Source organism: Amphiura filiformis, chromosome 8 (genome assembly GCF_039555335.1).
Source record: "Amphiura filiformis chromosome 8, Afil_fr2py, whole genome shotgun sequence".
In the NCBI taxonomy this organism is placed as follows: domain Eukaryota; kingdom Metazoa; phylum Echinodermata; class Ophiuroidea; order Amphilepidida; family Amphiuridae; genus Amphiura; species Amphiura filiformis.
Genome location: NC_092635.1, coordinates 29,641,809 through 29,654,399, shown reverse-complemented (window position 1 = coordinate 29,654,399; position 12,591 = coordinate 29,641,809). Strand labels below are relative to the sequence as shown.

General features: G+C 35.9%; 1 protein-coding gene across 2 annotated transcripts in view; it reads right to left on the bottom strand.

Annotated features, from left to right (window-relative positions):
- Nucleotides 1-8,759: 8,759 nt before the first annotated feature.
- Nucleotides 8,760-12,591, bottom strand: part of LOC140158926 (casein kinase I-like) — a 105,777-nt gene continuing 101,945 nt past the window's right edge. For both annotated transcript variants that reach the window (XM_072182202.1, XM_072182203.1), the window contains exon 12: nucleotides 8,760-11,626. In XM_072182202.1, the coding sequence (XP_072038303.1) occupies nucleotides 11,572-11,626 (55 nt within the window). In that variant the 3' untranslated portion in view covers nucleotides 8,760-11,571. The remainder of the gene's footprint in view (nucleotides 11,627-12,591) is intronic.

Below are 12,591 nucleotides of genomic sequence, written 5' to 3'. Positions count from 1 at the left end.
TAATATTACCCATTTAACAGGCTCCATGAGGTCAAGGGATAAGAGCTTTAATACCAGGACAACAGAATGAGAATTTCAAACAGGTTTACCCGAATGGGTCACTCCATTTGAAATTCACACTGTGTGGGAGATCAAGGTCATGTCTTCCATATGAGTGTATGGATTTCAACTGTACTAGCCTAACGGGCATATGCAGTGGCATAACTAGGGTTGGTAGCGCCTGAGGCAAGAAACAAAATTGGTGCCCCTACCCCCCACCCGAGAATATCTTAGACGCAGGGGTGTGGGAATGGCATCGGCATTATGATATTAAAATAAATTGCAATCATGCTCATGCATGCCAAATGGGTTCAATATTTTTTCCCCTAGTTACGCCACTGGGCACATGTTGATTGTTACGTCACATATGGTCATGGGATTTTACATAAACCCACTGTGAACTTATGCTATGGAAACTTATACCTGTAACATCACAAAGAGTTACTTGCAACAAGTTGAAAGCTTTTTAATACTCACCCCCTTGATAAAACCAGTCAAGATCACACAAAGAAATGAATCGTACACAAATCAATGATTTCATATGTATATACATTTATTTTCTATATTTAAATCTTGATGCCAATTTAATATCATTGGGTTCTGTCTGTAAACATGTAAACGCAGTTGAAAAAATAATAAGGAACCCACCCAAATAACTTAATATTCACTGAAATAATATAAGTTTCAACATAAACAACAAATTCATAATTCCAGGAAAGTACTTCCAAGGAGCCACTTGACTTGAACTTGAAAAAGAAACTTGCAATTAATTGTAAAATTGTGAAGAGCCATACACCTAACTGAAGTTTCAAAATTTCAGTTTACCCAATTATTATAATTCATTATAGATTTCAAATATAGTTTACAATTCAACACCAGCTGAACCTGTGCTGGAAGTGGAAATAAGACTCGTATTTGAAACTTTTTGGAAGATGTATCCTGTACACCAAAATACTAAAATTGCAAACAACTTGAAAAAAATGCAAGTCGGAGTGCTCCTTTACAAACAAAACCTATGCAGGTCTTCCTAAATCACAATTGTTATTCAAAAACTAATTTCAATTCAACTAAATAAAAAAATTCCATTTAGACATTCAATAGATTCACACCATGTGAACCAGAATCAAATGAACCCCATAATTACTGCCAATAAACATGTTTATACTGGGGGAAATGAACATACACCATCCAAAACCTGATGCAACAGTATTAGCATGTCTGCGTGGCAATGTGCCATTCCATTTAAAATCCACACTCCCCCTGTGAAAGATTTGGTAAATATCTTTCACAGAAGGAGTATCAATTTCAAATGGAATGAACACATTAGGCAGTTCTATTTGAATTTCACACACCCTCTGAGAAAGATTCAACCTGAATCTTCCAGAGGGAGGGTGAGTTTCAAATGGAGTTGCTAATGTGCTCATTCCATTTGAAATTCATACTCCCCCTGTGGAAGATATTTCCCAAATCTTCCACAGGGGTAGTGTGGATTTTAAATGGAATAGCCCAATACTGATGTGTGTTGTGATCAAGCAAAATCAGTCTGAAGTTGGTCACATTTAATTTTCAGTTTTCTACATGATTGTATCAATCATTTGTAAAGCTACATTTGCAGAAAACCCCATTGAATATTGAAGTGTTTCCACAACAATAGGCAACAATTGCCTTTGTTTGGCAATACTGAAAATATTTCCGACTGATTTAGCTTGATCACATCACCTACGTCAGTTTTGTACTGCTTTATTGGTAGACTAACATGGTTAGAAAAAGTTTTGATAACTGTACTAGTATTCATAGCTTTCCATCTGATTTATCAACACAACTCTGGGAGCTGTTTCATCTTTTAGTTAACTTTCCTCCCTATATCACGGTACAGGAAAGCCAAAATGAAATAAAACATTGTACATGCAAAAGAAACAATAGAAAGTAGTAAATATAGACAAAAAAGGCATGTTTTTAAGCTCAAGGATATAGTGCAATGTAAAGTTAGAATCTAAACTTTGCTCATATCATAAGCGGTTGCAACAAGTGCGTCACTTGATCATAAAAGCACAGGGCCTTTAATTCAATGAAAATCAGAAAATCGATACTTGCAACAATTCTCCTTAACTTAGTTTGCTATAATCAGAATTGAATCTCTCCAAATTATACCCATTCTGCACACAGTAAGTTGAGATGTTCAGTTGATTCTCACTTTTGTCAGATAAGTCTTAAGAATCAATTTTAATTCACTGAAAATGTAACGAAATTGAGCCCTTGGAATCCATTGCCGATATATCGGTAAGAACTCGCTAGAATGGCCTAGCATGATTGAAACACTAGTAGCTAGCGTCATGGGTACTACCAGCGTTTGATCGCTAGCATCCTTTTTGTCACTTAATGCTACTGCAAGTATGATACGGGCATTAAAAAACAAAACAATCAAAACCAGCCTGTTTGAAATGAATTCATATCATAACATTGTCTCTATCTGTTCCATGTATAGGCCAATACTAAATTTCAATCTTGTGTTCACCAAAAATATTCCAAAAGCCATTAGTAATGGGTTGATTGCACTTTATCAATAGGGGCTATTTCAGTTGAAATCCATACACCCTCTGGAAGACAAAACCTTAATCATCCACACAGGGAGTGTGAATTTCAAATGGAGTTAACTGAATGGTTAACTCCCATTTGAAATCTTCACCCCCTGTGTGAGAGATCATGGTCCTGTCTTACATGGATGAATGGATTTCAAGTGGACCAGTCAAATGCATGGTTATTTCACTGTAATTTCATAAATTAAGAACGGGGACAGTTTTTAGACTTTATGTAAATTAACCACTGCAAGTGAACTTCAGTGCATAGCTACTGCTTAAACTTGAAAAAGTGCTGTTGTAATTTGACTTACTAATGTAAATGTCCACTTAGAAATCACTCTGCTCTTTAGAAGCATTTCATGGTTATTATCTTGTTAACTGTAGGAACTTCACTGAGGAATTGTACAGCTTTAATATGCATGCTGCATAATCCCTCAGGGGAAGTCCTCACACCAGTTTAATACCATGTAATTACACAACAGGTTGATTCTGAAGGATTACAGCAGAGAAGGGTGAATCAGCAATGTGTGTGTCTCATAGAAGGAGACATAATGTACCTACAGATTATTTCACCATACGATCAGCAAATTTTGATCTTGAATGGGTTGGTGTTTGTTTGCAATTTGAATAAATGCGATTGGAAGTTATCAAAAGTTTCAAAGCATCTTGTTCGTTGTAAATCTACTGGCAGTAATTTGTTAGGTTTTCATAATTTGTGTGTGTTATTTCTTGTGACTGTCAGTGGGACAATCATTAAGAACGCTCCCCCAAAACAAAAATAAAACCTGATGATGCACATCAGTCCCATACCAGATAACTTAAATACTTTTTATTGGCTACATAATGTGCTTGAAGACGTGTGATTTATATCACAAATTGTTTGCTTTAAAGATGCAAAATAAACAGAAGTTTAGTGATCTTCGACAATTCACAGGAAAGCTTTAAAATGCCAATAATATGATATTCAATATCATTCTGTCATGTCAGCCATTACATCAGCAATTAATATAATTTAAGTAGAACACAAACATGGCATATTCACAAACACATAGCAATAACTTTCTCCCTTCTCCTAGGAAACTCGTCAAAACAGTGCAGGTGTAAATGTTGACAATATACCAATCCAGCAGGTATCCTGTTAACATCTAGAAACACTGGTCATGCACACACATCTCATAATGTGCATAGTTCACTCACAGAGTGAACTTTTCCCCTGCAATCCTTTTTTAATTGAAAAAGGTTTGTGTTAATTCATAGTCTGCAGGTAACCATTATATGTGAATGCAGAACATCAGAATTAAGTTAAACCAGTGAGTTACACCTTCTCAAGGTCAGAGGTCAAAGTTCACAAGGTTACTGAACTGTGCCATAGGAAGATACATTGCTTAAGTGTAAAATATGATGCTATAATGAAAGACAGAGATAAAAAGACTAGTTCACGTCTGAAATTCTGACAACTAGACAGAAAATGCCGTACTGCGCAGGTCTGCAACCAATCACGGTGCGACTTTGCCCTGACGTCAGACGCGATTTAGTCTTTTTATCTATGTTTTTCATTATGTTTATAAATTATACTCTATCCAACCTGATAATTACAGAAGATACTGCTTCATGCCCTTGTGATTACATCATCACCATCTGAGCTGCAAGTTGCCAGCAAATATAACAGGGTATTTTGAACAACAGGTGGACAGAGTATAGTTACTTCCTTCTAATAGACCATTCTTGTACATGTAATAGGCACTTTCCCGCCGTTAATGGGGTGAACATCGATGTCACATATCATTAAATAACGAAAGCGAGTAACGGAAACAATGCAATCATGCGATACCCTTTTTGACCTTGCTTTCATTCTTTTGTAATATTCTTTTTATAATATGTGATATCGATATTCAGTATTCACCCCATCAACGGCAGGAAAGTGCCAGTTATAAGAATGGTCTACAATTGAAAAAATATTTTAGCCCATAAATATTTTAGCCCATAAATATTTGCATCATATCACATTATTATCACATTTTGCAACTTATCAGTCGACATTTTCTTTATTCCTTATTTAGCCAGAAATAAAGTATCCCTCGGTTCATATTTCCAACAAAATAAGAACCATTGCCCTCTACTGTTTGCTAGGGTCATAGTTCAAACCTCATTAATATTAATTGTTTCAGTTAAGTACAAACTATTATCATTATACAAGTGGACAGGATGAAGTTACCCTGAATAATTTACATGCACTGCAATTAATAAAGGTGGGCTCCATAGCTGAGCCAAAATAAAAGTTCCACTAAAAATCATGTGATGTGACTTGAGATTTTTTCTAGTTTTTTCTCTTTTTTACACTATGTAAACTTTATACAATGATATTTTTTTAGTGTAAACATACCACTGACTTTGCACAAAGAATGTACAGTTTGGAATGAAAAAGTTGGTGTGTATTTCTCTCGTTTTATACAAAAAAAAATGAAAGATAAACTTAAACACTTACATAACTGAACCCAGGGTTCCTGATAAACTACGCCAACACACAGTTGTTCTCTCACAGACTCAGTTTTTTAAATAACCGGTTTTTGACATCCTCCGTTCTAGCCTTCGCATGCTTCATAAATAGGAACTGGCTACTTGTGAAAATTTTCTTGAGAACATTTTTGAGATATACTTGGTTTTATAATAATCAAGTAACAAAACCACATATACAATATGGCTAGAATTCCTCAATATATTTAAATCAGAAAATTAATCAATTACATTCTTTTTATCGTCAAAAAATGGAAATAACAAAATACAAAGAAAAAAATTCAAATGTACATATTTAGTTCACTCTCTCTCTCTACACTCGTTCTGCTCAAGCAAACAAAACCATTGCTGCTCGGTATATTTTAAACCAGCCAACTGTCAAATACAAGGGATACCAATTTTAATCTGGTTATTGTTTTACAATCTCCTGTAGAAACACACTAACTGTATGTTTCTACACAGTGTGTTTCTACAGTGTTTGTAGTATTTAACAATCAGCCTGTAACAGAAAACCAGGATTTGAACACTGGGAATTGGTCAGGTAACAACACTATTAACTCTCAATGGCTGTGTCTGTAGTATGCTCATGTAGAAACACACTATCTGTATGATTCTACAGTGTTAGTGTGTTTCTACAGTGTTTGTGGTATTTAACAATCAGCCTGTCATAGAAAACCGGGATTTGAACACTGGGAATTGGTTAGGTAACAATGCCATTAACTCTCAATGGCTGTGTCTGTAGTATGCTCATGTATTTTTTGCTCTCATTTACCTGGGTATTTCTTGACAACACTGGGTTCCAAAAGTGATCCATAACACCAAAATATAGTGGAATTGTTCCTTTTCAGGGCTCAATAAAAGAGATGTTGGACTTTGGACCCCTTAGTTCAGTTCAGTTCAGATTTATTCACATAATATAAATCTGAACTGAACTGAACTAAGGGGTCCTTATGCTGATCTAAATTTAACATTGATTTCCACCAACTTTAAATTTACCGACCATCACAGAATCTTTGCGAGTTACAATTCTGCTTCAACTGCAAGACTTGCCCTCTTTGCCCCTAAGCATACATGTAGGTCCCGGACACAGGTATGGAGACCCAATGAAGTTCCAAGAAACACTCGGATTTATTGATCAAGGTTGCGCACCGGTATAGACTTGACCTCATCGGTTCAAATCCGTACAAGGAGACTGTGTTGTGCACTTATGCATCCTTGTGCAGAGTGGCAAACCCCTGCACAAATCCTACTGAGAACACACTTGTCTAGCATAAACCCCGTGAAACCAGCATACTGTCTTGTGAGCACAGGTCATGCTGATTCATTATGCATTCTAATACTCTTTGGTTTGTCCAGCCATGTCAAAACATTGTAGTAAATATTATAGAGACCATGTTTTATCTAAAATAGGGATATATAGTTTTTATATTATAGAAAACATTGTCAAACAATTAAATGTATAAATCAAAATATATAACATAACATTCCACATAAATTACAGAAAATAGACAGCACAAACCAATGACAACTAGATCGTATCAAAAAGCACAATAGTAACATGGCAGTTGGCTCAAAGAATATTAGTATGCATGTGGGGATGTTTTCAAAGACTTACTGTGCAACACAAGCACTTAAACCAATCATAAGTCCCACAACCAATCTTAAAGCTTTTAGAATGTGGAGACTCTTGATAGGTTCAGGCACTTGTGACGTGTTTAACCCTCTGAGCACTACCTGCCGATCTAACATTGCTTCTGATTGGTCAATTATGTGATATCTTCACTTTAATCACCAATCAGAATGGAGCTTTGCAAAATAATGCACCCCAATTTTTTTGCATGGTGAAATTGTTCTAACAATGTCGCCGATTGGACCAATTAATAATGAAAACTTCTTTTTGACCAATAGGCAGGTAGTTCTCATAGGGTTAAGTCTTTGAGAAAACATGGTCTTCACTAGATACAAGGGGGTGGGGTCTGATTGAAGTTTTACATATATATGCTGGGAAATGCATACTTTCAATAGCTCATCGGCAAATCCCTCTTATAATGTAAGACACTCCCAACACAGCTTTGAGAATCCAGTTCCTGATAATGTTCAATCCTGGTTTTCATCTTTTCTGTGTCGTAATAATAATAATAATTAAAAAAACATTAAGTAACAATAATGAAGCTTTGCAGTCAAAAAAAACAAACTATTTGAGGCAATATTGTGACAATGATAATACAGTTTCACGTTGCACATTTTTTGAACATATTATGTTGTTTGCACTGATTCATTATAAATTTGCAGAGTGCTGGTAAAGATACAATATCAGTATTACAAATGTTATAACATATAATATGTACGCACTTCTGCTGCTCTCTGAAGCTGTATCAACTTATTTCTTCTCTAAAATTTGTCTCACTAAATGTGTGAGACCAAAAAGTGCCTCGGATTTAAGATGGTGCTTCATCATGAAGAGTTGTGTTCCACTGGTAACTGGATTTGTGTCTGCCACACACCATACAGTTGCTATGTTGATGGAAGCATAATGACCCGCTGACTACTCCATCCATGTAATTGGCTGAATTAAAGGCAGTAAACCATTTCCAAAAAAAGTTATCATCTGGTAGGGTCATTTGGGAAAGGTTTCCGACCCCCTGCATGGGTTCCAAGAGCCTGATACAAGGAAGTCGATCCTCGTAAGAACTGTTGTTTCACAGGTGTATGCATGTTATGTATGGAGTGTTATTCTCTCTGGTGGGCCCAGAATACCACCCTGCGGCACTCCACAAGTGACATCTTTAATTTCCAAGAAGAACAAGTCAACCAACAGGATGTTTATACATCTGGGAAGACTGGTTGGGTATTCCTACGGTAAGTTTTTGTTTTTACACAATTGTTCATTACATGACTACTCAAGGATTGTCACTAAGATGGCCACCATTTGCCAGGCCCTTTTTAGTATGTGAATCTCTTGAATAAATTACATGTGTGAATTGGACAGTTCTTCTTGTTTTTCCCCTGTACTTCATTTTATTACTGATTGATAAGCACACAGCTACTGTTCATCATCAATTACAAACTGTTAGAAGTTACAGGTTCAGTCAACTCAAGATGCAGCTGATGTGCATACCTGGTATGAGACACCAGTATTATAATAATATAACACAGTTCAAGCACACAAGGGACCAACAACTGTGCCTCGTGGCAAACCACACATTCCCACACATACATAGGCACAGTATTTTCACTCACTCTCCAGTCTCTTAGTTTTGCACAATAATACTTGTCATTGGTTCAAATCTGCAAATGCTTTATCAAATCCATGTATATACACATACCATAATAATAACATATTCACAAGCACTAAACCAATTTAGTCATAAAATTATATTAAGATATTAAGAGGCCTTGCAACTGAAATGGAGAAATATCAAAACCTGATGAGACCACCCATGAATTAGCACATTTTGGTGAACTTTGAACCGATATCTCAAGCTTACTGGAAATGATTCTGATATTCATTATGTATAGACAATATCTTACAGTACTTTGATCACTCAACTCTATGTGTACATAAATTCCAATATATAGATCAAGGTACATATGACTGAAGTGATCAATGCAGTCTTGTTGAGTACAAAGAGTGTTGTTGTATACCTGCCAATATATGACACAATCTGCTCCATGGGGGCCAAAGGAGGCATTTTTGAAAATTGAGTTACTATAATTATTATTTTGTAGTAACATTTGGCTATCATATACTGAAAATACCAAAGTTCTAGCATACTTGGTTCTGAAGTTTTGTGATGTGTATTTTCTTATGTATTTTATTGTTTTTCTCCATATTTTTGCCATTATCTCAATTTCAAATTTGCCGCCTTTGGCCCCCATGGACCAGATCATGTCACATATTGGACAGTCAAAAATCTGAACACCAAGAGCGCCAAAGGTAGCACCCCAAAATTCTGTCTTTAATGTTAAAAAGACAACAATAAACAAAAAAAGAAGCTATTTTCTGACTAAAAAGTGCAATTGTCATTTAGATATTACAAAATATCATGTAATTACCTTCCCATTCACATTTTATTAATTACCAAATTCAAATTGTTCTTTGGGAAATTAGAAAATTATTATATTATTTGCCAAGTACCCTGTTGTTATGAAACAGCTGATCTTATGCATTTAAAAAGTTACGCTTATAATTTCCAACTTTTATTTTCATACCAACATTTTATTGGTATATAATGCATGTGTTTGAGTGACAGGTTTTGAAGATATTTAGGGGGTTTAGAATTTATGTAAGATCAACAATTGATTCTTGCTCCGATTTGTGTGAATCAAAACTGATTATTATGCTCGAATCAAATAGTCGTCTGTATCACATACTGTCGTATCTCAAAAGGCTGCCTTGTGTGATTTTGTTTTATTATTATCATCAAATTGCGTTGACAATAATAAAACTGTAAAATTAAAATTAATTGTAAAATTAACTTCATATATTAATTTTGAGGTATTATCACAATATTACAATCTCATGTCCATTCATAAAAGAAAGAAGCATGCTGAAATATAAAATAACCTGAAATACAACAATGAGCCTTTTCCAAGTATGGCGTACACTAAAGGAGGGCAGTCTTCAATCTGGGTACTAACCCTGGAAATTCAAAAGACTTTACCCACTTCGTGCAGCGCTATCCTATTGTGTCCGCCATATCTCAAAAAGGCTAATTGATAATAAAAATCATACATGGTTGCCTTTAGAGATGCCAAAGTATGTGATGCAGTCGTCAAAATGGTTTCTTGCACACACCTTTTGACTAGAAGAATCTTGGTTCTAGCACTGATAGAATAGAAGCTGACAGTGTTTAGTCTCAGGTCGGGCCATCTTATAAACCAGGAATGCAGTAGTTTCACCTGATGCAACTGGACAACATGGCATCCATAGCAGCTCATCAGACCTAGGTGAGTGAATTGCAGTTGCTGGTATTTGATTTTTGTGACTCGATTGTCAGAAAACATGCCGAAAATGCATGTTTTTGGCTCTTTTTTCAAGAAATTAGTAATATAGTGAACTTTTTCTTTTTATTTCCATTTAGGACTAAATGAATGATTAGGATTGAGCTGTTTCATTTGGCAGAACTTGATAATATTTTTTAATCCTAAAAATTAGAGTAGTTCAATTTGGCACTATGGTACATACCACCAGCTGTTACAACTGAACAACATACCACCCAGAGCAGCTCGTACCATGGAAAGTATATTGTAATAGTGACTCGGATGAATTCAGCATTATGATGGCAAAAACCTGACAGCATTTGTACCTCTATTCTACCCCCATATTCTAATGACAAATCTCACATATATTGTGAATGGTATAAAAAGTACAGTTAAGCTAGACAGATTTTCATAAATTGTGATTTAAACCGATTTGAGATAAAAAAATGGCAAAAGAATTTATGCAATTGCAAAAGAAAATACAGTCGCTAAATGTTTATTAAGGATACAAGGCAAAACTTAAATTTTTGTGCTTCAAAATTGAACGGTGTATTCACAGTTGGAATAATGATGGATCCAGCATGGACTTTGTATATTTCATGCGTGGCTACTGGCGTACATTTATAAATGATGGTTGCTTCTTATCGTCCCATCAAACTCTCCTTTATTCTCAGCCCTGATTAGGCAGCTAAAGGTATGGTATCAACTGTGAAATCTCCGCACGAAAAAGGTGAAAGGGTACATAACCAGAGTTACCGCTATAATGGGCTAATCCAGTTGAAATTCACACCCCCTATGGAAGACATGACCTTAACCTACCACACAGGGGTGTAGCTTTCAAATGGGAGTCACCCGCTGCGGTAAACCCAATTTGAAATACACACTCCCTGTGTGGAAGATTACCAGCATGTTTTCCATAGGGGGTGTAAGGATTTCAACTGGAATAGCCCAATACTTATGTGGAGTGCCTCCGCTGCAATAACATGGATCTTGTTCTAGTGCCCTACAACTTTCAATTAATTCCATATTCCATCTTGGGCAAAAGATTTAGGGCACTATAGGGCAAGATCCAGGTTGCTGCACCTCCACTACTAAAATGGATATTTTCGGCCAAAATAAAAGAACATCTTGTTTGATATGGTATGATCGGGGGTGAAGACAAAAAAGAGATTTACACACCATTTAATATTGCAGGTGTCCCCAGACATACACACACTTAACAAGAGATTTTGGTGACACAACCACTTGCACACTCGCTCTTATACAGTTTCCCACCCACTCACACACTCATTGCTCATATATAATGACGTTATGAAAGCACCAGTTTTCACCACATCAAGTAAAACACAGTGTCTCTTTCATTGGTTTTTCTCAGCACAGTGCAAGTTGGTGTTGTAGTATTCTTTGTCTGTGGACAGAATAATGCAAAGACTGGCCTCAGATCATAAAGCAGTTTCTATTTTCTCAAATTCACACGCTTCTTCTTTTTCCTCTTGAAAAAGCAACAACACCTGCAAAGGAAAACAGAGAGAAAAAAAAATTATATAAAAAATTGGAATTACCAACTTTGATAATAATGTTTGCATTGCAACTATTAAGAGAGTTGCATAGCCTATAATATCCCTCTCATGCCTGTCAACATTTTTTAACCTCCTGAAAAGGATGGAATCATCAGAATATTGGGGAGACAGGCACATGGAAGCACAGATATGCAAGTCCAGATTCTATGCAGCCCTGTGAGTAATATCATAAAAATCTGCATAAAATCAAAGGTTGAGTACATGCCAAATTAGCTCTGAGACCTGCACTATTAATATTCCCCTTCATGATGGAAACATAGCAGATTCCAACTTTTTACTACAATGGGTGGTACAGATATGTTAACATTTTGAGAGGACAATTCTGCACCTGTGAGATTCACTTATAGCACTTTTAAGATCTTAAAAGATCTCGGCATCTGTGCTATCCCCAAGTATAATAACACACAATCATAACCAAAATGTCTGAAAATGTTGGGAAAACAGTGTTTCCTGCCCTATTCTACAACACAGATATGAAAATATCAGCTGGAGTGTCAATTCACATCCTTGTGCATGTGGCTATAGGCTGTCAAGTTGTTACTAATCTCGCATAACACCAACATTCCCGTAAAACTATATTTGTGACTATCCACTACAAAAGAGCTGTAATGTCAGCGTTTTCACTTTTTGAGATAATGGACAGGCAAATTCACCTCAAAATAAGCTTTACAATGATATATTACATGTCCCTGTCGCTTGTTTGCAAGGTAGTAAGAAATTTGGTAAAAGTGTTAAGAAATCCTTTGTTTTCTATTGTTTTTTGAGAAGTTTAATGGGTCATATCTTAAACCAAGCTCTGCTGACAGACATTACAGTCCATTTGTGGTGGATGGTGCACTTCTTTTTGACATGAGCCATATTCTTAATTCTCTTCACGCGGGTGTCGACTGCAGACG